At 37.3% G+C, this 25,571-nt stretch overlaps 1 protein-coding gene across 2 annotated transcripts in view; it reads right to left on the reverse strand.

The window, feature by feature from the left end:
* LOC123547847 (eukaryotic translation initiation factor 5B-like) overlaps positions 1-25,571 on the reverse strand; it is a 63,725-nt gene that overhangs the window by 23,498 nt on the left and 14,656 nt on the right. Inside the window, exons 4-5 of one of the 2 annotated variants that reach the window (XM_053551089.1) lie at positions 18,429-18,494; positions 11,077-12,010 (exon numbers count right to left, since the gene is read on the reverse strand). In XM_053551089.1, coding sequence (XP_053407064.1) covers positions 11,077-12,010; positions 18,429-18,494 — 1,000 coding nt within the window. The remainder of the gene's footprint in view (positions 1-11,076; positions 12,011-18,428; positions 18,495-25,571) is intronic. The other variant, XM_053551090.1, reaches the window with a different exon arrangement.

Consider the following 25,571-nt stretch of genomic DNA (forward strand, 5'->3'; position numbering starts at 1 on the left):
ATAATCTCATATTGTAAATAAATTTTTATCAAAATTCATTTTAATTTGAAGAGGTTTTTCTTCAATATTTTTGTTTGTTAGCAGAAAAGTGCTAAAACACTGTAAAAATGTATCCAAAAACGTACTATCCGGATACTGGTACACTTTTGGAATGTCGTCTGAAATGTTGTTTTTGCCAGTTACTTGGTCCACTTTGGTAAACCAGAGATAGTTCCTCAAATAATGATGCTACTTTTCATTAAAAATTGCATTGAAAGTCAAGTTTTTTTTAGTGAATTTTGGAAAAATTGCTTATGTCATCGGGTGTAATTAGAATCGTGAACGGACATTCTAAACTTATTTTTACTTTCCAAATCCATTTAAATTTGTGGATTTTCTCGTTGATATTAAGGTACAATCATTAAACAATGAGCTAATTTAAAGTTTGAATGAAGAAATCTTGCAGGACACTTTTCACATGCTCGGTAATCAGCTGGTCGCTTAATTACGATAATTTAATAATTGGCGCCTTTTTTGACAGTATGCAGGCTCAATACGGGTACCGCTTTATCAATTAATGTTAACACTTCATTGATTCTCATTACCTATGTTCACTCGCCGTGACGTAACTTGCTGATAAAGAAAAATCAGCGTGGCATGTCCACATGACAAAGAGCGGGAATTTAGCAGAAGATCAAAGGCAGGAAGGCATGACCGCGTGTGTTTATTTTGAATACACATGTTTATCGTGGATATAGTTTTACTGTAGAAAATGACTGATAAGAGGAAGGAGTAAAACTTTATCAGGCTCATTAAGTTACGAGACGCTCCTAAGACTATCGGGTATCGATTTTTTTCTTGATTTTTTTTTTCTTTCGACGGGGAATTTTTCTATACTTTGGGGGAAAAAAGCATACTATTTCGAGGGGGGAACGGGGCCGAATTTCGGCCCCAAAAATCGGCAAACGAGGGCCCTGTGGCATTTCACAGAATTGATATGTGACTGTCTGTTCAATAATTCACCTATCTTACAATTCACTCACTTTTGATAATATAGTGTTATTTCGCCAAAAAAGGTTACTATTATTGGACAGATAAAGTAAATTGCAAAATAAATCTTACACCATTTTGTCTCTTAAATATCATGATTTCAGGAAAATCTATTTTTTCATGGATATCATTCTGTTTACAGTGTGACAGTTATACATCTTTGAAATATCGGTAATACTGTGAAATCATTTTTATTCGCGTTGGATGAATTTTCACGTATTTTGCGCTAGGACCGATGCGCGAATTAAAGACCGCTCTATTATTTTTTTTAACTTTATTTTTCATTTCTAAAATTGAAAATGCGCCTATTAAAGCCCGCCCGAAACAGTCCTTTTTCACATTTGCGTGAAATTTCAAGCCAGCGAATTTAAATGATTTCACAGCACACGGAGATTTCCCTTCCTGAAAATTTGTCTGTGATACTTGAACTTTGTATGCAATAGGGATAGCCAAACAAGCCGTAATTCTCTTCTGCTGGTCTAAAACACATGTTGTTATTAAACATTATTGAACTTAACATTACTGAACTGACTGGATTTTATGTCCCCCAAAACAGTCTTGCTTCGAATATTTGATCTGCTTCAAAATAACGTACCAAGAACCATGTAGGTTGGTTAGTAAATAAGGTGTCTATTGAGTTAACAAGGTTTTTCTATGGTTTCAGCAGGGTTCTGCCGAGACCACGACATTGCGGGAATCTTGCGTAAAAAGAATGAATGTCGCAATAAAATTGGCCTAAAAGCGTCAGTTGTAGCGTTACGAAAATTTTGGGGATGAATGTCCGTATGGGAGGACAGGAACTGAGTACGAATCGTTCATTTTTTCTTCCTTATCCAAATAGAAGAGTTTCCCATAAAAACATCATTTTGATCAACAATGAAAAATTTTAAGCTTCGTTTCTGTATCTGCAGACTAGAAAAACATTCAGTCTAATGATTAACGGCCTAGTACTTCATGTTGCTTCATAAAAAGCCCGATAGACCACACAAACCCGATGTTGTGAACTGTTCTCCACCCACTGTCTCGGCAGATGAAATTGAGAGCTTGTCCATTGACTGCTTAACCCATTACTGCATAGACAAACAGCCTTATCAGCAATCTTTTAAAATCTGTCAACCATTTTGGCACTAATTGTCTCCAAAACTGAAAATGTGTCACAAAATCAAACTACAAAGGGTGCAGAAAATTCGGATAAACCCAAATAGGGAAGTGACTCCAAATTTCAGGAGAGTTGATTCAAAAAGTGTCAATGGTTGGACTGCAATAAAGCCTTCAATTTTAGTAATGTTACTATCTAATTTCAATGACATACGATCAACAGTTGTTGTCCCCAAGATTTTGTAAATGTCCCCACATTTTTCAAACCAAGGGGACATGTGTCCCCACCATTTGATTCTCAGCAGAACCCTGGTTTCAGTTAAATTAATTATTAATAACAGAACTAGAATGTGTCTGTAGGACACAGGGTGTGCCCCTACTGGTACATTTGTCACAAACTAGAGCTATCACTGATGGCAATGAATGTACCCCGTATTTATGTGGACTATTATATACATATGTATTATAGTAAAGTAACAAACAAAAGCTATCACAGGAGACAGCGCGCTTGACTATTTCGATGCTGGATAGTGAAACTGGGCACATCTGAGGAAGCCGAAGCTGTCAATGAAGTGTTTAATTACTCCAATGGTGGAAGAAGATATTGCACAATAGCTTGAGTCTGTATCAAAAATAAGGTAAAAGTAAAGTAAAAGGTGGCATAATTCTTGAAAAATTGGTGCCAGAGTTATGCACCTTGTGTCATGATGTGGGTGATAAGGTGGAACAACTGTTTTAAGTTTGAATCAAATCCATTTAGTAACAAGAAACGCGGCAATGCCACAAAACCAGGTTTTCAACACTTTTCATAAGAATAAACAAGAGTGTCAGAATGTCACAATAAACGCCCGTCACAGCAAATTTCTTTACTCTAGCAGTCAGGGGTGTAACTGTTTCAAGTTATCACATTTTATAACCCATTTGAGTTACTGCGTTTACTTTCATAACTTGTTTCAGTTATCATAAAATATTACAAAGCCCTCCTGTGTCAATTCCTCATTTTGAATGTGACTAATGCAATCATTTCCTGAATCCTTGGCCTTTTATCTTTCTAGCTGTGCAGTAAATTTTTTTACGCAAGGCTGATAAAGTCTTACGCAAATGGTTTTTAAGCTATAAAACTCTTAACATCCCATTATGCTCATCAGGTCATTATCAGACTAAAAGAGAATTTGATTAACCACAGTTTGCTACTAATTGCATTTTAAAGCTCACTTAGTGAGAACAGTAAAAAGGCTTTTTTTGAATAACTTACCTGGGTTATCCTTATTTTATAACTAATACAGGTTATAAAATTCTTGAAAAAGTAACTGAAATAGGTTACATAACCTAAAACAGTTACACCCCTGACTGTCTAGCAGCTGTATTTACAGATGTAATTTTAATTTTGTGGTTGTTAGTAATCATTGTAATTCTTTTGTTGTTCTAAGTCCACAAAAAAACTCCTTACCAGGTAGAGATACCTTAAAATACATCTAAAATTAGAAAGTAACAACTATGTTGTACCACAGAAAAGTGGTCTTGGTTTTTCCCTACGGTCAATTATAAAAAAGTTACAATATAAGTTATTTATAGTAACAACTAAGGGAAGTTAATCTTAAAAAAAAAAAAAAAAAAAAAAAAAAGTTTGTAAGTCCACACAGAAATCCTTACCAGGTAGAGATTGGTCAAAATACACCTCAACATTGGATGTAACATGCATGTTGTACTACAGAAAAGTGGTCTCGATTTTTCCCTACGTCTAGTAATGAAAAAGTTACAATATAAGCTATTTATAGTAACAACAAAGGGAAATAATTCTAAAGAAGGGAACTGCGCAAGACACTTCGTCTCATGATGGTGTATAATTGTGCCAAGTTACATCAAAATCCCTCTATGCATGAAGAAGATATGCTCCGAACAAAGTTTTCATTCTTGTATCCTTTGACCTCTAAGTGTGACCTTGACCTTAGACCTAGGGACCTGGTTCTTGCGCATGACACTCCGTCTCATGATGGTGAACAATTGTGCCAACTTTCATCAAAATCCCTCCATGCATGTAGAAGATATGCTAACCCTAACCCTAACCTAACCCTAACACTATTTTTAGCAACACTGACCTTGATCCTTGATCCCAGAAACCCCAAAATCAATCCCAAGCTACAACTTTATATAAGTTTTCTATACACCAAGTTTCATCATGATAGCTCATTCCTAAGTTAAGTTATTGACTGGAAACCCTTTTTCTATTTTAATTAACAGTGACCTTGACCTTGACCCCAGAAACCTTGACCCCAGAAACCCCAAAATCAATCCCAGCCTTTGTCTTGATATAAGCTACATACATACCAAGTTTTATTCAAAAATCTTTACCGAAACAGAAGTTATTGACCGGAAACCCTTTTTCTATTTTAAGTAACAGTGACCTTGACCTTGACCCCAGAAACCCCAAAATCAATCCCAGCCTTTGTCTTGATATAAGCTACATACATATCAAGTTTTATTCAAATATCTTTACCGAAACAAAAGTTATTGACCGGAAACACCAGTTTGACGCCGCCGCTGCCGCCGCCACCGCCACCGCCGCCGCCCGCCCGCCCGACCTACATCTACCCCAATCTAATAACTCAGGTTTTCGTTGAAAACCTGGTTAATAACTAAGATTGAGTGAAAGTGCACCAAAACTTTAACCTGAAATTCTAAGTAAAAAGGGGAGATAAATCATCAAATATTGGTGCAAGAGTTATGGCTCTTGTGTAATATGATGTGAGTGATGATCAGGGCTCTCGCAAGTGGGCGACTTGAGCGAAATAGGCACTTTGGAACTTCAAAGTTTGCTCAAATCTAACCTCAAAGTGAAATGCAAGTCGCCCCATATTCTTTGATATCCGCATTCACTAATTAAAGCTACCCAGACAGTTGACAATTTGCACAATGTCAAAATGAGTGTTGAATACATGTCGATAGCATAATTTAAGCTCCACCTACTTCAGAGATTTTCCCGAAGTGTGAAAGCCAATCAAATTATCCGATACACTACAGTCGATTGTGTTCAGGCCTAAAAAAAAAATATGTCTGTTTCCTGTAACCCGACCGACCGTAAGTTTTTACCGCCGACCGCAATTTTTTTATGGGCCGAAATTCGAGATTCTGATCATATCTTTATTGATTATAGGGATAATTTAGTTGTACCTGACCTCGTCGCGCATAGTAACGAACGTTCCTGCTTCCGTCGACATGAAACAACATGGCGAAAAGCCTGTTTGTCGGTAGACTCGAGGTTCCGGGTTTTCATCCGCGAAAATCGAGAAGTTTTCTTGGATGCATATCGAGTTCAACAGTTCTGCCCCTTGTCAATCAAAATCTCGGTGAATTTCAATACTGTTCGCTGCCACAAGCGGAAGTATGGCAGTAGGCGGAGCGTGATATACTAATTAGCTACTGACAGATGTCAATCACGTCACGCGCCGACTGACACGTGGTCATCTCACGGTTTGTATTTAGTACAATAATGTCCTTCATTATGAAAGGCGTTTATTTATTTGATCAATGTGTAAACGTTAATTGATAAACAATTCGTAGAAGAGCAGCCTATTATCATGTTTGTACCACTTGTTCAGAGGTCACACTGTCGGTTGCACTTGAACTAATTGCGACAAAAGATTAATTGTGGCCCCGAAAATCTCTAATTGGCAAAAACGGCTGAAGCTATGTCTGTCTGCAAAACTATGAACTTTGCCTGTTACACAATGTTTACTGAACAAAAGGAGAAAAAAACGTGTATGAACAACATCTGATATTGAAAGGCGGGAGCAAATTTTCAACAATTTTATTTGATTAGCAGGCCTCGACCATAGCGGTGGACCGTTGGACCGACGCAACCAAAATATCGGCAGGTCCACTATCAAAAGTTGGGTAGACCAACGGTCAACCAATTTTCAGTCACGGTCTGCAAATAAAATAAAACCCTTAAAAGTGAAAAATAGGGGGGGAAATCGTACCCATATCGGCGAATTCACAAAACCAAAGTTGATTTTGCCTTAGTACGGCATTCTACAGTTATAAGCATTGGCGAGTTAAAGTCAGGATAGCACGAATGGACTACTCCACCGATCGGGCGAGTGGTTTTTACGTGGTAACTTTACCAAATTGAGTAATTACATCAGCCAAAATTACCTGGATTGACTGGAATTTACCCGCGAATCGTAAAAATATCAAAACGTCATGCTGGTAATTTTCCATTCCACAAGCACGTGCACCCTATCGTAATACTTAATTTACATCGCAGTTACTTTTGACACAAAAAACGCGCGTAGTGCATTCATTTTTTAATATAATCACTTCAGATTTTCAACACCGCTTGAGAACTAATACAGTTTGAATTCTATAACAATTTTAATAAGATATCGACAGGAATGTAGGCAAAATTCTTTAAAAACGATCAAATTTTCATATAATGTTTTGTAAAATTTCAAACAGCGCGATCTTGATTATTTATTTCCATTTTAAAGTAAATAAACGGTACATACTATGGTAATAAAATTCAGACTTTTGACCAGAAAGTACAAAAAACACAATTAAAAAATCTTAAACAAGAAACGCGGCAATGCCACGAAACCAGGTTTTCAACACTTTTCATAAGAATAAACAAGAGTGCCAGAATGTCACAATATACGCCCGTCACAGCAAATTTCTTTACTCTAGCAGCTGTATTTGCAGATGTAATTTTAATTTTGTGGTTGTTTAGTAATCATTGTAATTCTATTGTTTTTCTAAGTCCACAAAAAAAACTCCTTACCAGGTAGAGATACCTTAAAATGCACCTAAAATTAGAAAGTAACAACTATGTTGTACCACAGAAAAGTGGTCTTGATTTTTCCCTACGGTCAATTATAAAAAGTTACAATATAAGTTATTTAGAGTAACAACTAAGGGAAGTTAATCTTAAAAAAAAAAAAAAAAAAAAAAAAAAATACAAAAAAAAAAAATTGTAAGTCCACACAGAAATCCTTACCAGGTAGAGATTGGTCAAAATACACCTCAAAATTTGATGTAACATGCATGTTGTACTACAGAAAAGTGGTCTCGATTTTTCCCTACGTCTAGTAATGAAAAAGTTACAATATAAGCTATTTATAGTAACAACAAAGGGAAGTAATTCTAAAGAAGGGAACTGCGCAAGACACTTCGTCTCATGATGGTGTATAATTGTGCCAAGTTACATCAAAATCCCTCTATGCATGAAGAAGATATGCTCCGGACAAAGTTTTCATTCTTGTATCCTTTGACCTCTGTGTGACCTTGACCTTAGACCTAGGGACCTGGTTCTTGCGCATGACACTCCGTCTCATGATGGTGAACAATTGTGCCAACTTTCATCAAAATCCCTCCATGCATGTAGAAGATATGCTAACTCTAACCCTAACCCTATTTTTAGTAACAATGACCTTGACCTTGATCCCAGAAACCCCAAAATCAATCCCAAGCTTCAACTTTATATAAGTTTTCTATACACCAAGTTTCATCGTGATAGCTCATTCCTAAGTTAAGTTATTGACCAGAAACCCTTTTTCTATTTTAAGTAACAGTGACCTTGACCTTGACCCCAGAAACCCCAAAATCAATCCCAGCCTTTGTCTTGATATAAGCTACATACATACCAAGTTTTATTCAAATATCTTTACCGAAACAAAAGTTATTGACCGGAAACCCTTTTTCTATTTTAAGTAACAGTGACCTTGACCTTGACCCCACAAACCCCAAAATCAATCCCAGCCTTTGTCTTGATATAAGCTACATACATACCAAGTTTTATTCAAATATCTTTACCGAAACAAAAGTTATTGACCGGAAACACCTGTTTGACGCCGCCGCCGCCACCGCCCGCCCGCCCGCCCGACATCTACCCCAATCTAATAACTCAGGTTTTCAACGAAAACCTGGGTTAATAATGAAAAAGGGGCAACAATTTAAATACATGGAGTAAAACGATTTTTTGGCAAACAGATTTCTGTTAGCACGGCAGGCAGAATAGGTTTCGTGACCTCATGAACGTAAATAGAAATGTGGTTTTAAAATGAAGCAGTATGATGTCGTTGCAATTTTTAATAAGTTTTAAATGATTCTTTGTACATATATTTTTTGCCACAACACTTTGTTAGATATTCTTCTCAAACAATAATGTAAATTTCTTGAGGGCAAATAGGTCATCATCGTTCAGGGTCTGACACATTTACATGTCAGTTTATTCGGGATATTGCACATTCGCTTTTAAAAAATTAAAGAAAAAACTTTTTTACTGATTTCTTCTCAACAATTAAAGGAATCGAGAAAGTACGATCAGACAGTGATGTGTCACATGGCGCGAAAACATGACGTAATGCAATGACAATCTGGGGGAAACTATACCGCTTTGATCTCCACTGCAGATGCGACATACTTCTTTTAGCTCTTTGAGGGATGAAAACGAGGCCAATTACTTAGTTTATCATCAGAATGATTACCGATAATTGTTGATGTTTTTTTTTTCACTTTCAACACTGGTCGGGAGGATGATGATTGTGTCCATATTTTGGGACACTTTTCAAAATAATTATTTTTCGGGATAACAGATTGCTACTGTCTTCCATTTTTAATTATTTTAGAAATAAGTCCTGTTTCTTTGAGTCATATGAAGTTATGACGTCTACAGCATCACAATTTATGAGATAGAATTGGAGGTCCACTAAAGTCTGAGCAGGTCTACTAGATTTTAGCAGTTGGTGAACCTGCTGGCAACTGCTGAAAAAAGTTAAGGTAGAGGCCTGATTAGGCAGTTAACTGCCTACTAAAAAAAAAAAAAAAAAAAAAATTCCTACCTACCGACCCCCATTTTCTTCAGCATGTTACAGGAAACAAACATATTTTTTTTTAGGCCTCAGCCAAGTAGCCTTGCGGTTACGTCTTTGACACTTTTGGTTTGTCAACATGTTCAAGTGTAAAAAAAACAATGTTTTATAAAAAAAATTGCTGATCATTTAACCATGTGATTAATTGGTTTATTGTACAAATTTTTTTGTTATCTATAGTAAAAGAACGACATGTAATGTATTAACTATGTTAAACTGACTTCCATCAATGAATTGATTTGAATATATATTTCTGGTTTACACAGTTTACTTTCAGTTTTATTCGAGTGAAATACTGTTCGCCGATGTGGTAACTCGGTGTTAATAATAAACGCTTTCATCGTGTATTTATACAAAATAGTTATTATTAAAAATTGGTGGTTTAGATTTACAGCATCGGCCTGAATTTTTAAAAATGACCTTTTTCAGAATTTTGTATCAAAACAATAACCACTGTATGGGAAGTGATGTAACTAAGAAAATGAATGGTCACATCAATGTTTTTTTATCTAGAAACAAGAAAATTATAGCCACCTTTCGAATCACAGCGTTTAGGTAGAAAAAGTCTTCCCACTTCTCCCTAAATCAGCTGGAGGGAGAAGTGACTTCTCCTTAAAAATTGGACCTAGCTAGACCCCTGATGATGTTGAAGAACTATTTTAAATTAGAATCAAATCCATTTAGTAATGACTGAGATAGAGTAAAAGTGCATCAAAACTTTAACGATAGGAGGTGTGCAAGTTCATATCATGATTAAGACTCATGCAAGGTTTCGCAAGGTGAAAATGTGCATTTTTTACTATTTCACATTTTTTACTATTTCAGGGGCCATAACTCTGGAAATAGGGGGCAGAACCAGACAAACAAGAGCTGTCCATAAGACAGCGCGCTCGACTTTTGTCAGTTCAAAAAGGGACATAACTCTGTCAAATTTCAAACAGAGTTATGGGAATTGTGTGTCCTGGTGTAGACTTTAATAGTAAATAACTATTTTGAGTTTCAAGTCAAAAGCTTTAATAGTAACAGAAATATTTGACTTTATCAAAAACTTTAACCAAAAATTCTAAGTTAAAAGGGGCATAACTCTGTCAAAATTTAAACCAGAGTTATGGGGATTGTGTCTCCGGGTGTAGATTATGATAGTAAATAACTATTTTGAGTTACAAGTCAAAAGCTTTAATAGTGACAGAGATATTTGACTTCATCAAAAAATTTAACAAAAAATTCTAAATTAAAAAGGGGCATAATTCTTTCAAAATTCAAATCAGAGTTATGGGGATTGTGTCTCCTGGTGTAGATTTTGGTAGTAAATAATTATTTTGAGTTTCAAGTCAAAAGCTTCAATAGTAACAGAGATATTTGACGCCAACACCAGGGCGAGTACAATAGCTCTACTTTTTCTTCGAAAAGTCGAGCTAAAACTAGAAGATACGCAAGTTCACATCATGATAAAGACTCATACAAGGTTTCATCAATTTATATCAGACACTTTTTGAGCTAGGCGTATAACAAACTTTTTTTCAGACTGACAGCCCGATGCACGGACAAGACCAAATCTATATGCTCCTTCCACTGAGAGGTGGGAGGTGGGAGTGGGGCTGTGGGGAAACTAGCATGAAAACTGCATGATTTAAAAGAATTTTTCTGAGGGGAAGGGGCCTATTAATGGCCCCTGTTAAGAAGGAAAAAAAACTGAACAAGAAGCTGCGTTCAATAAACGCTTGATGCCCCCAGTGGCATCCTTGTTGATACAAAGCAACCTAAGTCCAAAACGAGGTCAAGTTCAAGGTCAAACTGACGTCAGGTGATGTCTGAAGATGAGGAATGGTCACAGGTTACATCTGCATTAGTATCAAGTCATTCTAGTAAGGGGTATTGATGCTAGACGAAACAGTCCCATTTGGTTAACCTCATCTGAACGGACGAATGAACAAATGAACGAATGAACAGACGGACAGGACAATCATTATATGCCTCCCGCATCAGTAGATGCCGGGGGCATAAAAAGGAGATTAAAATAAGTGGTAACCTTTGCATAATTGTATTATTGATAAAGTACCTTAAAGCATACAACATTACATACCTGTTTCTATTCTGACTAGGTTGTCCAGTTCTGTCTGACTGGCCACATGTGTCTTTCTTTTGTGTATTTCCAGCCACTGTCACATTCTTATCCTTTTCTTTGCTAACATTCAGTTCATTCTCTTTCTTAACAGCTGCCTGTGCTTCCTTATATTGTGTGTCATCTGGATCTAACTCCTCTTTAATTTCAGTTAACAATTCAACATTAGAAGTATTCACATTTTCCCTGTTTTCTTTATTCACACTTTTGTTTTCAAGTTTAACACTAGAATTGTCTTTCTTCATTTCAGCAAGCTGAGTACTTTGATTTTTCCCAGACTGGATTCCAGTCTTAATATTTTTGTCTGTTAAACTATTCACTAGACTGGTCACTTTGGACTGAGTATTTTGAACACTTGAGACAGGACTTGGTTGAAATTGTTTTTGAAGAGTTGCCTGAGGCATGGAACCAGACCGAAGCATGGCGATATTTTTGGTCTGATCGCCGTCTTCCTCCTCATCACCTTCCGGTATGTTAGGTTTATACTGGGCTAAAAATTTCTGAAATTCCGCATCAGAGATCTTTTCTTCAGTAAAACCACCTGATTTTGATACAAATTTTGTAGTTTTTAATTTTGGAGCTGGCCCTTTGCCAGTACTTGATGCCATCACCTGAGTGACTGATGGATTTGTTGATGTCTGTAATGAGGTAATGGAATTTCCCTTTGCCAAATTTGGCTGTGATTCAGTTTTTCTCCTTTTTGCATCTAGTGATGATAAACTGATATCTGGAGATGCAGCTACAGCCTCCAAAGGTCGTTTCTCCGCAACCTTTGTCTGATTTGGAGTTACCGCTTTTGTGTTCAATTTCTTTGCCACTGACTGTGGAGCAGGGGCTTGAACTGGACCCTTAGGGGTTATGTTGTTTATAACAGGAGAGACCTGTGCCACATTTCCTAAAATGAAAATAAATTGCAATAGGCTGCAACAGAAATAAGAATGATGTGAGCCGTGCCATGAGAAAACCAACATAGTGTGCATCTGTGCAGTCTGGTCAGGATCCATGCTGTTCACTAACAGTTTCTTCAATTCCAATAGGCTTTAAAAGCGAACAGCATGGAGCCTGACCAGACTGCGTGGATGCGCAGGGTGGTCTGGATCCAAGCTGGTAGCAAACCCACTATGTTGATTTTCTCATGGCACGGCTCAATTGTAAACATTATATGACAAATGCTTAACAGAATAAAGTCAAGAACGGGTTGAAACCCCCACCCCCTAAAAAAAACAAGGCAGTCTGAAAGACAGCTCAATCCCCCACCACTGCTATGGATAGTGAAAGGGTAAAACCTTTGATTTTAGCTGTGACCTTGACCTTGAACTGACATGGCTGACTCATGAATTCTGCACAACGTCTTGATGAGGTGATCATTTCACCAAAGTTTCATGAAAATCCTTCAAGGGGTTTAGGAGATACAGAGCTGAAACCTTTGACCTTCAGTTGTGACCTTGACCTTGAGTTGATATGGCTGACTCGTGAGTTCTTGATGAGGTGATCATTTGACCCAAGTTTGATGAAAATCCTTCAAGGGGTTAAGGAGACACAGAGTGGACACCAAATGGAAGGCTCAAACCTTCAACCCTTAGTTGTGACCTTGACCTTGAGCTGGCATGGTTGACTCATACTTTCTGCACATCATACTGATGAGGTAATCATTTGACCCAAGTTTTATAAAATTCCTTCAAGGGGTTTAGGAGACATAGAGTGGACATGAAATGGAAGGCTCAAACCTTTGACCTTCAGTTGTGACCTTGACCTTGAGCCAACATGGCTGACTCATAAGTTCTGCACATTGCCTTGATGAGGTAATCGTTTGACCCAAGTTTGATGAAAATCCTTCAAGGGGTTTAGGAGATATAGAGCAGACACAAAATGGAAGGTTCAAACTTTTGACCCTAAGTTGTGACCTTGACCTTGAGCCGGCATGACTGACTCATGGGTTCTGCGCATCGTCTTGATGAGGTGATCATTTGACCAAAGTTTTATAAAATTCCTTCAAGGGGTTTAAGAGATATAGAGTGGACATAAAATGGAAGGCTCAAACCTTTGACCTTGAGTTGTGACCTTGACCTTGAGCCGGCATGGCTGACTCATGGGTTCTGCACATCGTCTTGATGAGGTGACCATTTGACCCAAGTTTTATAAAATTCCTTCAAGGGGTTTAGGAGATATAGAGCGGACACAAAATGGCAGGCTCAAACCTTTGACCTTGAGTTGTGACCTTGACCTTGAACCGACAAGGCTGACTCATGAGTTCTGCACATCGTCTTGATGAGGTGATCATTTGACCCAAGTTTCATGAAAATCCTTCAAAGGGTTTAGGAGATATGGACCGGACACAATTTTGTTACGGACGGAAGGACGGAAAGACGGAAGGACGGACGAACGGAAGGACAGACGCAGACCATTCCTATAATCCCTCCGTCACGGCGGGGGATTAACAAGAATGATGTCAATATTGTATAACACAATGTGGGGCATCGTGGGGCATGTCATGCCCCACGAAAATGTTTAATAGAATGACATATAAATTCGAAAAAGGGAAAACTGGAAAAAATGTCTGACATAAAGTTCAAAACAAAATGTGAATATTAACAAATTTCACTGGAATTGGCTGAAAACTGTAGGAGTTCAATGTACATTGTACAGATAGAAAATATGACTTGGTATATTGTCTATGTATTTATCAATTCTTTTCAGTTTGTCAATCCATAGAAAGTGATTAACCGGAAACCATCTTTTTCATGATCCCAGGGAAAATAAATCTATTTTTAGTTAATGTGACCTTGACCCTGGCCTATAGCCCTAATTACAGGGGTGTGGAATTCCCATTTTTTTGCACTTGTCCACGGTCCCAATTTTCAATATAAGAAACATTATCTTAGTTACTTACACAAGATAAAATTTCTTACTGGACCCAAACATATAATTTCAATGTTCAGACCGATAGATTTTGAAAAACATGTGTGCAACCAAAATGATAATCCCTGATGGAGAGACACTTCGAGGAAACACTTTTTCCATCAGCATTTTAACATGATGCCATCTAGCTGTACAGTATGTTCGATATAATCCAACAAGTGCGAGATGACGTCATTCTTTGTGCTGCGATGTTATCAGAGACCAGGGAGCCTTAATACACTTTATACTGATTAAACGACCGTGCAGAGACGCACATTCAGAAAAAGAGTCCAAATGTTTCAGTGATGTCTAGGATATTTTGTCGTAACTAATTTATTATTTCTTAAATCGTCAACTTTTATTAAATAATTTATAAGCATGATCGGACTTCGAGAACTAATCTAAGTTTGATGTAGCTTACATTCAACATACCCAGCATTTAAATATATCAAATTTAGACTTGGGGTATCATAAATGATATCCATAAAGTCCACAGGAAGTTTAATTGTTAAATATAAATATATTTTTTATTTGATTAAATGACGAACGAAAAAAAGTCACGCAAATGCGCAGTGGGTGCATATACCAGAACCGACCTCAATTCCTGAGCATTTCCTAAGAAACAATTATTCAAAAAGAATGTTTTTTATTCATGTCCGCACATCATTAAATAAAAGTGTACGATTAGGATACTTTTTATACGATAAAAGTATATACGCCGAGCGATTGCGCATACCGGAAGCGACCTAAACGCTTATGTCTAACAGTTATTTTCCGTTGTAACTGTTATTTAAAATAAATTCAATCATTTTCAATCCAGTTTTATGCATAAGAAACTTAATAATTACAAAGTAAACTTAAATTTTTTCTCATTGCATACTTTATAGATTGAAATCGGCAATAATGCGCGTCGAGAGTGTACCGGGATTGTTCTCAATCTCCTATGTTATTATGTTGAAATAATTCTATATCATCGCAAGAAGGTTGTTCCAGATCGTACTTAATATTAAACCTAAGAAATTAAATAAATTTTGATTGAACCACAGCCAGAAAACAATAAAAAAAACAAGAGATCACAGAGTGATCTTGGCGCCCACCAATGTGCCATTTTTGAGTGTTCCAAATTTCTAGACTTATTGACTAGCTCAAGGTCAAATTTCATTTCCGTACACAACACAAATCTATGCATGTGGTCCAAATTTGAAGCCTGTACCTTCAAAAATGTGAAAGTAGGTCACTAGGTCAATGTCAAGGTCAAAGTTTGTTTCGGTACACAAAACTATGCATGTGGTCCTAAATTTGAAGCCTGTAGCTACAGAAATGTGAAAGTAGGTCACTAGGTCAATCTTAAGGTCAAAGTTCATTTCGATACACAAAACTATGCAAGTGGTCCAAATGTGAAGGCTGTAGCTTGAGAAATGTAAAAGTAGGTCACTAGGTCAAAATCCAGGTCAAATTTTACTTCGGAATACAAAACTATGCATGTGGTCCAAATTTGAAGCCTGTACCTTCAAAAATGTGAAAGTAGGTCACTAGGTCAATGTAAAGGTCAAAGTTTGTTTCGGTACACAAAACTATGCATGTGGTCCAAATTTGAAGGCTGTAGCTTGAGAAATGTAAAAGTAGGTCACTAGGTCAAAATCAAGGTCAAATTTTATTTCGGAATACAAAACTATGCATGTGGTCCAAATTTGAAGCCTGTACCTTAAAAATGTGAAAATAGGTCACTAGGTCAATGTCAAGGTCAAAGTTTTTTTCGGTACACAAAACTATGCAAGTAGTCCAAATTTGAAGGCTGTAGCTTGAGAAATGTAAAAGTAGGTCACTAGGTCAAAATCAAGGTCAAATTTTATTTCGGAATACAAAACTATGCATGTGGTCCAAATTTGAAGCCTGTACCTTCAAAAATGTGAAAGTAGGTCACTAGGTCAATGTAAGGTCAAAGTTTGTTTCGGTACACAAAACTTTGCAAGTGGTCCAAATTTAAAGGCTGTAGCTTGAGAAATGTAAAAGTAGGTCACTAGGTCAAAATCAAGGTCAAATATATTTCAGAATACAAAACTATGCATGTGGTCCAAATTTGAAGCCTGTACCTTCAAAAATGTGAAAGTAGGTCACTAGGTCAATGTCAAGGTCAAAGTTTTTTTCGGTACACAAAACTATGCATGTAGTCCAAATTTGAAGGCTGTAGCTTGAGAAATGTGAAAGTAGGTCACTAGGCCAAAATCAATGTCAAATTTCATTTTGAAACACGAAACTATATATGGTCCAAATCTGATGCCTGTACCTTCAAAAATGTGAAAATAGGTCACTAGGTCAAAATAAAGGTCAAAGGTCCAGTGCACAAAATTATGCATGTGGTTCAAATTTGAAGGCTGTAGCTACAGAAATGTGAAAGTAGGTCACTAGGTCAAAATCAAGGTCAACTCATGTCAAGGTTCATCTTGCCACTCAAAAATATACATGTGGTCCAAGTTTGAATGTTATAGTTACTGACAAGAACATTTTAAAAGCTTTTCCCTATATAAGTCTATATGAACCATGTGACCCCCCGGGGCGGGGCAATATTTAACCCTAGGAGGATAATTTGAACAAACTTGGTAGAGAACCACTAGATGATGCTACATTACAAGTATCAAAGCCCTAGGCTTTGTGGTTTGGACAAGAAGATTTTCAAAGTTTTTCCCTATATAAGTCTATGTAAACCATATGACCCCCAGGGCGGGGCCATATTTGACCCTAGGGGTATAATTTGAACAATCTTAGTTGAAGACCACTAGATGATGTCACATACAAAATATCAAAGCCCTAGGCCCTGTGGTTTTGGACAAGAGGTTATTCAAAGTTTTTCCCTATATAAGTCTATATAAACCATGTGACCCCCAGGGGGGGGGGGGCCATATTTGACCCCAGAGAAATAATTTGAATCATCTTGGTAGAGGACCACTAGATGATGCTTCATACCAAATATCAAAGCCCTAGGCTCTGTGGTTTTGGACAAGAAGGTTTTCAAAGTTTTTCCCTATATAAATCTATATAAATTATAGAAATAAACAAAGGGCCATAACTCACTCATAAATTGTTGAACCAGTCTGATTTTCAGGGGGACACAACTAGAGTACCAATACATCATTCTGACAAAGTTTGGTCAAAATCCCCCCAGTAGTTTCTGAGGAGATGGGATAACGAGAAATTGTTAACGGACAGACGGACGGACGGACGGACGGAATGACGGACGGACGGACCACGGACGCAGAGTGATTTTAATAGCCCACCATCTGATGATGGTGGGCTAAAAATGGTGCTGATGCACCAATATATATGTGTCGTACTGTTCCAAGTTTTTCGACGTTTCTCGCTAATAATAGGAATAATTCTTACCGATAAATACAAGTACATGTAATTTCTTTCTAATTACTACTCCCATAATAACAATATATGAATGAAACAAAGTTTTTGACCTCAGAATTTCTACTTGTCCACGGACAAGTGGGCTGGAAAAATGCACTTGTCCGCCGACCGAAACTCCCGAGTCGGACAAGTCGGACATAGTAATTCCACACCCCTGGCCTAATTGCAGTTTTTACAACCCACCCCTCCCCAAAACAATTAAATCCAAACCTACTAATCTGCTGTCCTCAAAAATTTGTACATTCAAAATGGTAAAACAGACCAACAGCTAAGATCACAGTGTCATGGTGAATTTTCGAAATATGCAGATTAATTAAGTTATGCTGACTTTGAACTTGACCCCACTGAATGACCCCATTATAATCCTTCCTTGGTTTTCTGTAAGCTACCTATATGCCAAGTTTAATTTCAATACATCAATCTAAACTAAAGCAAATTAGTGGAAACTGAGTTCTTTTTTTTTTCAGCAAGTGACCTTGACATTGATTCCAATGACCCCAAAATGCAATCCCTACCTTGGTCTTACTATAAGCTACCTATATGCCAAGTTTCATTTCAGTATCCCAACCCCCAAGTCACATCACTAATGGAAATAAAAACCCAGAGATTGACCATCCGGCTGTCTATCCAACCATCCATCCTAACATCTAATACTGTGAAATCATTAAATTTCGTGGGCATGAAATTTCTTGGTTTTGGTCAAAACGGCAATTTCATGGGGATATGAATTCGTGGATTTCAACTTCTGAACATAAAATGAATGGGAATTTTACTTGTTCATTGGGATTAAATTTCGTGGATTGACTCAACCACGAAATCCACGAAAATTAGTCCCCCACGAATATTAATGATTTCACAGTAACCAGATTTTCATCTTTGGAAAACCTTTTTAATAAACTGTGCTACTTCTAAAGACCAAGTTCAGTACTAATCATTTTTTTAAAATGAAACTGTTTTTATAAGTGAGGTGTCTCTAAATAACACAATTCTGGGTAGATTTATACCTGTAACTGCACTGGTTCCTGGCCCAGTCGTAACTTGTCTTGTTCCTTGAGATTGTGGATTAGCTCCTGGAATATTTATTTTCACATATTTTGACTTATTTCTGGTTTAGTTCATTATCAAACCAACACAGTTAAGTTTAGGCCATATCCTTAGGACGGCCAGCACATATTTATGCAACCTCGCCAGGTATATGTATGTTTTTGACAACATAGAAAATGACATCACTTGACCTTCAGCTATTTCCGGAAGTAAATAAAATGAAAGTAGAAATGCTAAACTTGAAAATGAAAGCCGCATTTTGATTCGTAGATAGTCAGGGGTCACCCCGTTTTTTTTTTTGGTTTTTTTTGGCTATTGGGGAGCCAATTTTCAGCACTTTATCACGAATTGAAGTTACCTGGGCTACATTGATAATTTCGGAACTTCATCAAATCGCTCAAATTGTCATTTTTGATGTTGTCTGAGAGTGTCAGTATATGCCTCAGATGTAAGATATAACCGTATTTGAGAGCTGCAAACCTAGACATTTCAGAAATATTTTCAAAATCGGTTTCGTGTAATAAATGTTCTTTCTACGGAAGCGTGAAAGGGCCATCAGACGCTAATACGTTTTAGTACGTTAAGGCTGCGGAAAGGATATACAGATTTCCTAAATTGCATTTTAATTTAGCCATTTTTGACTCAAACGTCAGTTTTCATACAGACTTGTAAAAAAATGTCGAAAAAGCGCTGATTTTTGGATAAAAAATGATTTCTCTAATAACCTTAGGACGGCCAGCACATATTTATGCAACCTCGCCAGGTATATGTATGTTTTTGACAACATAGAAAATGACGTACTTGACCTTCAGCTATTTCCGGAAGTAAATAAAATGAAAGTAGAAATGCTAAACTTGAAAACGAAAGCCGCATTTTGATTCGTAGATAGTCAGGGGTCACGCCCAGGGGTCACTCTGTTTAAATGTATGCGCGTGGACTTCTTCTTTTTTTTTTTTTTTTTGCTATTGGGGAGCCAATTTTCAGCACTTCATCCCGAATTGAAATTACCTGGGCTTTAGTACAGCATGTCAGCTTTTAATCTGTTAAAAAGTATTTGAGCTCTGGATAAACACAAATCCCACAGGGGTCCGTAACGGACAAAGGGTACATTGATAATTTCGGAACTTCATCAAATAGCTGAAATTGTCATTTTTGATGTTGTCTGAGAGTGTCAGTATATGCCTCAGATGTAAGATATAACCGTATTTGAGAGCTGCAAACCTAGACATTTCAGAAATATTTTCAAAATCGGTTTCGTGTAATAAATGTTCTTTCTACGGAAGCGTGAAAGGGCCATCAGACGCTAATACGTTTTAGTACGTTAAGGCTGCGGAAAGGATATACAGATTTCCTAAATTGCATTTTAATTTAGCCATTTTTGACTCAAACGTCAGTTTTCATACAGACTTGTAAAAAAATGTCGAAAAAGCGCTGATTTTTGGATAAAAAATGATTTCTCTAATAACCTTAGGACGGCCAGCACATATTTATGCAACCTCGCCAGGTATATGTATGTTTTTGACAACATAGAAAATGACATCACTTGACCTTCAGCTATTTCCGGAAGTAAATAAAATGAAAGTAGAAATGCTAAACTTGAAAACGAAAGCCGCATTTTGATTCGTAGATAGTCAGGGGTCACGCGCAGGGGTCACTCTGTCTAAATGTATGCGCGTGGACTTCTTCTTTTTTTTTTGCTATTGGGGAGCCAATTTTCAGCACTTCATCACGAATTGAAATTACCTGGGCTTTAGTACAGCATGTCAGCTTTTAATCTGTTAAAAACTATTTGAGCTCTGGATAAACACAAACCCCACAGGGGTCCGTAACGGACAAAGGGTACATTGATAATTTCGGAACTTCATCAAATAGCTCAAATTGTCATTTTTGATGTTGTCTGAGAGTGTCAGTATATGCCTCAGATGTAAGATATAACCGTATTTGAGAGCTGCAAACCTAGACATTTCAGAAATATTTTCAAAATCGGTTTCGTGTAATAAATGTTCTTTCTACAGATGCGTGAAATGGCCATCAGACGCTTATACGTTTTAGTACGTTAAGGCTGCGGAAAGGATATGGCAACTTCACTGTGGGGAATCGCATGATCAAAATAATCTCTAAACCAAAGTTATATTTTGAAAAACGTGAATAAATTTCCTACCATGATAAGATATGAAATTTAAACATAGCCTAACATATGACTAATGAAAATTGTTAAATTATTATGTAGTTGACAATAATGATAGACATCCTGTAATTACAAACACTAAGGAAAATAAGAAGTCTCAGATTCTTAAAGTGTTCCAGATAATCAGAAGGTGATTGTGATTGAAATATATGTAGATTTTTAGGATACATAAGATATATGTTGCCATATGATAGGCTATATTTGAGATTTACAGCAAAAGTTGCTTTAATATTATCCTGTACCTTTCATAAATTTATTCTGGTTTAGAGATTATTTTGATCATGTGAATCCCCACAATGAACTTTCCAGCTTTTGATGATGGCAGGCCTCCCAGCAGGGTATAATGAAAATAAAGGCTTTTCTAAAGTTTTTTTTTTAAATAAAGGTTACCTCAGGCAATTTGGGGCAAAAATAAAGGTCAATTTTCTGACCTTATCACAGTTCACTACTGAATCAATACTTGTGTTTTCTGAATAATGCAACCCTATTGTCGGCAATTGTACTCACATCAACTAAAGTCACAGGAATGCTGCAACCCTCCCAGACCACTGTTGATCCCCACTGGCTTCCAGACCACATCTACTGCTGAACCAGACACCATTGACACAAACAAACAATGGTATAGGACAGATTACAGCATCCTAAACAAGAGCTGTTATAGGAGACAGAATGCTCCACTTTTATGAAGCTTGATAGTGAAATAGGGCACAACTGAGGAGGCTAAAGCTATCACTGGAGTGTTTACTGACTCCAATGTGTATGGTAACTGAGGAGGCTAAAGCTATCACTGGAGTGTTTACTGACTCCAATGTGTATGGTAACTGAGGAGGCTAAAGCTATCACTGGAGTGTTTACTGACTGCAATGTGTATGGTAACTGAGGAGGTTAAAGCTATCACTGGAGTGTTTACTGACTCCAATGTGGATGGTAACTGAGGAGGCTAAAACTATCACTGGAGTGTTTACTGGCTCCAATGTGTACGGCAACTGAGGAGGCTAAAGCTATCACTGGAGTGTTTACTGGCTCCAATGTGTACGGCAACTGAGGAGGCTAAAGCTATCACTGGAGTGTTAACTGGCTCCAATGTGTACGGCAACTGAGGAGGCTAAAGCTATCACTGGAGTGTTTACTGGCTCCAATGTAGATGGCAACTGAGGAGGCTAAAGCTATCACTGGAGTGTTAACTGACTCCAATGTGCATGGCAACTGAGGAGGCTAAAGCTATCACTGGAGTGTTTACTGGCTCCAATGTGTATGGAAACTGAGGAAGCTAAAACTATCACTGGAGTGTTTACTGACTCCAATGTGGATGGCAACTGAGGAGGCTAAAGCTATCACTGGAGTGTTTACTGACTCCAATGTGGATGGCAACTGAGGAGGCTTAAGCTATCACTGGAGTGTTTACTGACTCCAATGTGGATGGCAACTGAGGTGGCTGAAGCTATCACTGGAGTGTTTACTGGCTCCAATGTGGATGGCAACTGAGGAGGCTAAAGCTATCACTGGAACGTTTACTGGCTCCAATGTGGATGGCAACTGAGGTGGCTAAAGCTATCACTGGAGTGTTTACTGACTCCAATGTGGATGGCAATATTAATAGTTAAGACTTAGTGTGTGTCAAATGTATTGAGTAATAACTGAGATGGAGTGGAAGTGTATCAAAACAATAAAGTATCAAAGGAACATAGCTCATGCAAAAGTAATGCATATTGTGTCATATCATGTGGCTATAAGTTTGAACAATCATTTTAAGTTTATATCAAATCCATTTAGCAATAACTGAGATAGAGTAAAACTTCATCACAACTTTAAAACTAAAAATCTAAGTAAAAAGGGGGCCTAATTCATGAAATATTAGAGCAAGAGTCATTGCATTTGTGTGGTATGATGTGAATGATGATGTGGAACTACTATTTTAAGTCTGAATCAAATCGATTCAGATATAAAGGAGAAGAGTGAAGGATTACCAAAACGTGAAATTCGAAGTAAAAAAGGGTTATTAATTCATAAAATGTTTGTCGGAGAATAATGGCCTTTGTGTCATAAGTCTGAATCAAATCTATGTAGTTATATCAAAACAAAAGTGCATAAAAACTTTAAACTAGTTGTGTATGAGGATGTCAGGGTGAGAAGGATAGCTCTCCATAAACTTTGTACAATCAAAACCATTACTCCTCCAGTCCATTCATTTGAAATGTTTATTCATTAATTCAACTTTCTATTTTCCAAACAATTGTAATAGCTTCAGTGCAGACCAAGTGTACTGTTCGCTGTTCAGTCAGTAAATTTTCAATGAGCATCCCTTTGAATTATAAATGGTACTACCAGATGCTTTTGTAGAAAAGCGCATGTCTCCCCCAATGCATAGTCATATAGGCAAGAAGTCAATAGGGGACAGGAGCAAAAGTCAAAGAGACACTGATGGTTGGCTGCAATAGGGATCATCTACTTGGCATGTCCATCATCCCACTAAGTTTCAACATTCTGGGCCTTGTGGTTCTCAAGTTATGAATTGGAAACGGTTTCCATGTCCAGGCCCCTGTGACCTTGACCTTTATTAGAGTGACCACAAAATCAATATGGGTCATCTACTCTGCATGTCCAATCATCCAATTAAGTTTCAACATTCTGGGTCAAGTGGTTCTCAAGTTATTGATTGAAAAGAGTTTTCTATGTTCAGCCCCCTGTGACCTTGACCTTTGATGGAATGATCCTAAGGGGCCATCTACTCTGTAAGTCCTATCACCCTATGAAATTTGAAGGTTCTAGGTCAAATGGTTCTCAAGGTATTGACTGGAAATGGATTTCCATGTTTTATCCACTGCGACCTTGACCTTTAATAGAGTGACCCAAAAAACAAAAGCAGTCATCTACTCGGTAAGTCACCATATGAAGTTTCAACATTCTGGGTCAAGTGGTTCTCAAGTTACTGATCAGAAATGGTTTTCCATGTTCAGGCCCCTGTGACCTTGACCTTTATTAGAGTGACCCAAAAATCAATAGGGGTCATCTACTCTGCATGACCAATCATCCTTTGAAGTTTTAACATTCTGGGTCAAGTAGTTCTCAAGTTACTGATCAGAAATGGTTTTCGATGTGACAGGCCCCATGTGACCTTGACCTTTATCAGTGACCCCAAAATCAGTAGGAGTCATCTACTCTGCATGACCAATCATCCTATGAAGTTTCAACATTCTGGGTCAAGTGGTTCTCAAGTTACTGATCGGAAATGGTTTTCTATGTTAAACCCCCAACTGCCATATAAAAGCCACAAGATGGTGCCGGGGCAGGTTTTTATATAAATTATGCATGTTTCACATTAGAGAGCCCTTTTTCATAATTTAAATAAACCACTGAATAAAAAGTTATGAAAAATTGCATAAATACACATTGAAATATTCTTTATCAATTGGTGTTTTTATTTTTTAAAACAAAAAATTCTGAAGTATAGTTTCAAAAAATTATTTAAACCTAACTGCCAAAAATTTGAATTTGCCGGGAGGAGCTAATGAGGTCATGAACCAAATAGAATATCATAGTCATTTCTACAGTTATATTTTTAAGTGTCATATCATAAAAAATGTTTTAAAGAAATAGGGAACTACTAATTACAGACATACAGTGACAAATATAATTTCAAATAGCTTATCATTTTTATTAGTCCTTATCACAGCAGCACTTGCTAATTTGTGTGTATTGTTTTGCATCCCAGACTTAAAGTTTATTATTTCTACATTTATTGCTAGGTTATCTCAATTAATGGACCAGCCAGCAATGACAGAATTTTAGTTAAATGAATGTTTGTGTTTCATTGTTAACTTTACATAAACAAGATTGAAAATCAGGAATGCTAGTCTTGACTCAATTTTTCATAGGATTGATACTGATATCTATGCACAATATAGATAATAATAGTTTTTTACCAACAAAACATGCAAACTAGTTCAAATTTCTTCTTCAACTGACCATTGTTTACATTTGCCTGTGAATCATTTAAAGTGAGCTATTTTTAGCTAACAGACAGCCTAGAGTAGCGTTGTTATTTGATAGGCTCCTCCTACAAAACCTTACTGCCAGGGTAGTAAAAGTTGGGGCTTTAAGGCCCCTGTGACCCTGACCTTTATTAGAGTGACCCAAAATCAATACAGGTCGTCTACTCTGCATGATCAATCATCCTATGAAGTTTCAACATTCTGGGTCAAGTAGTTCTCAAGTTATTGATCGGAAATGGCTTTCCATGTTCAGGCCCCTGTGACCTTGACCTTAAATAGAGTGACCCCAAAATCAATAGGGGTCATCTACTCTGCATGACCAATCATCCTATGAAGTTTTAACATTCTGGGTCAAGTAGTTCTCAAGTTATTGATCGAAATGCTTTTCCATATTCAGGCCCCATGTGACCTTGACCTGAGTGACCCCAAAATGAATAGGGGTCATCTACTCCGCATGACCAATCACCCTAACAAGTCTCAACATTCTGGGTCAAGTGGTTCTCAAGTAATTGATCGGAAATGGTTTTAAATGTTCAGGCCCCTGTTACCTTGACCTTTGATGGAGTGACCCCGTCTACTCAGTAAGCCCTGCCACCCTATGAAGTTTGAAGGTTCTAGGTCAAATGGTTCTCCAGATATTGATCAGAAATGGTGTGACAGACAGATGGACGGACGGGGCAAAGACAATGTGTCTCCCCCAACTATAATGATAGACAAGTCCATTGTAGAAATTTAGCAGGGTAAAGGTGATGGGTAGTATTGTTCAAATTTTCTTAACCATCACAGAACCATCACAGGCTAATATATGGTTCGTGCCCTCAATGTATTTACCACTACATTCATGGATCCATGCTGTTCGCTAACGGTTTCTCTAATTACAATAGACTATGAATGCGAACAGCATGGCTCCTGACCAGACTGCG

Source organism: Mercenaria mercenaria, chromosome 9 (assembly GCF_021730395.1).
Source record: "Mercenaria mercenaria strain notata chromosome 9, MADL_Memer_1, whole genome shotgun sequence".
Taxonomy (NCBI): Eukaryota; Metazoa; Mollusca; class Bivalvia; order Venerida; family Veneridae; genus Mercenaria; species Mercenaria mercenaria.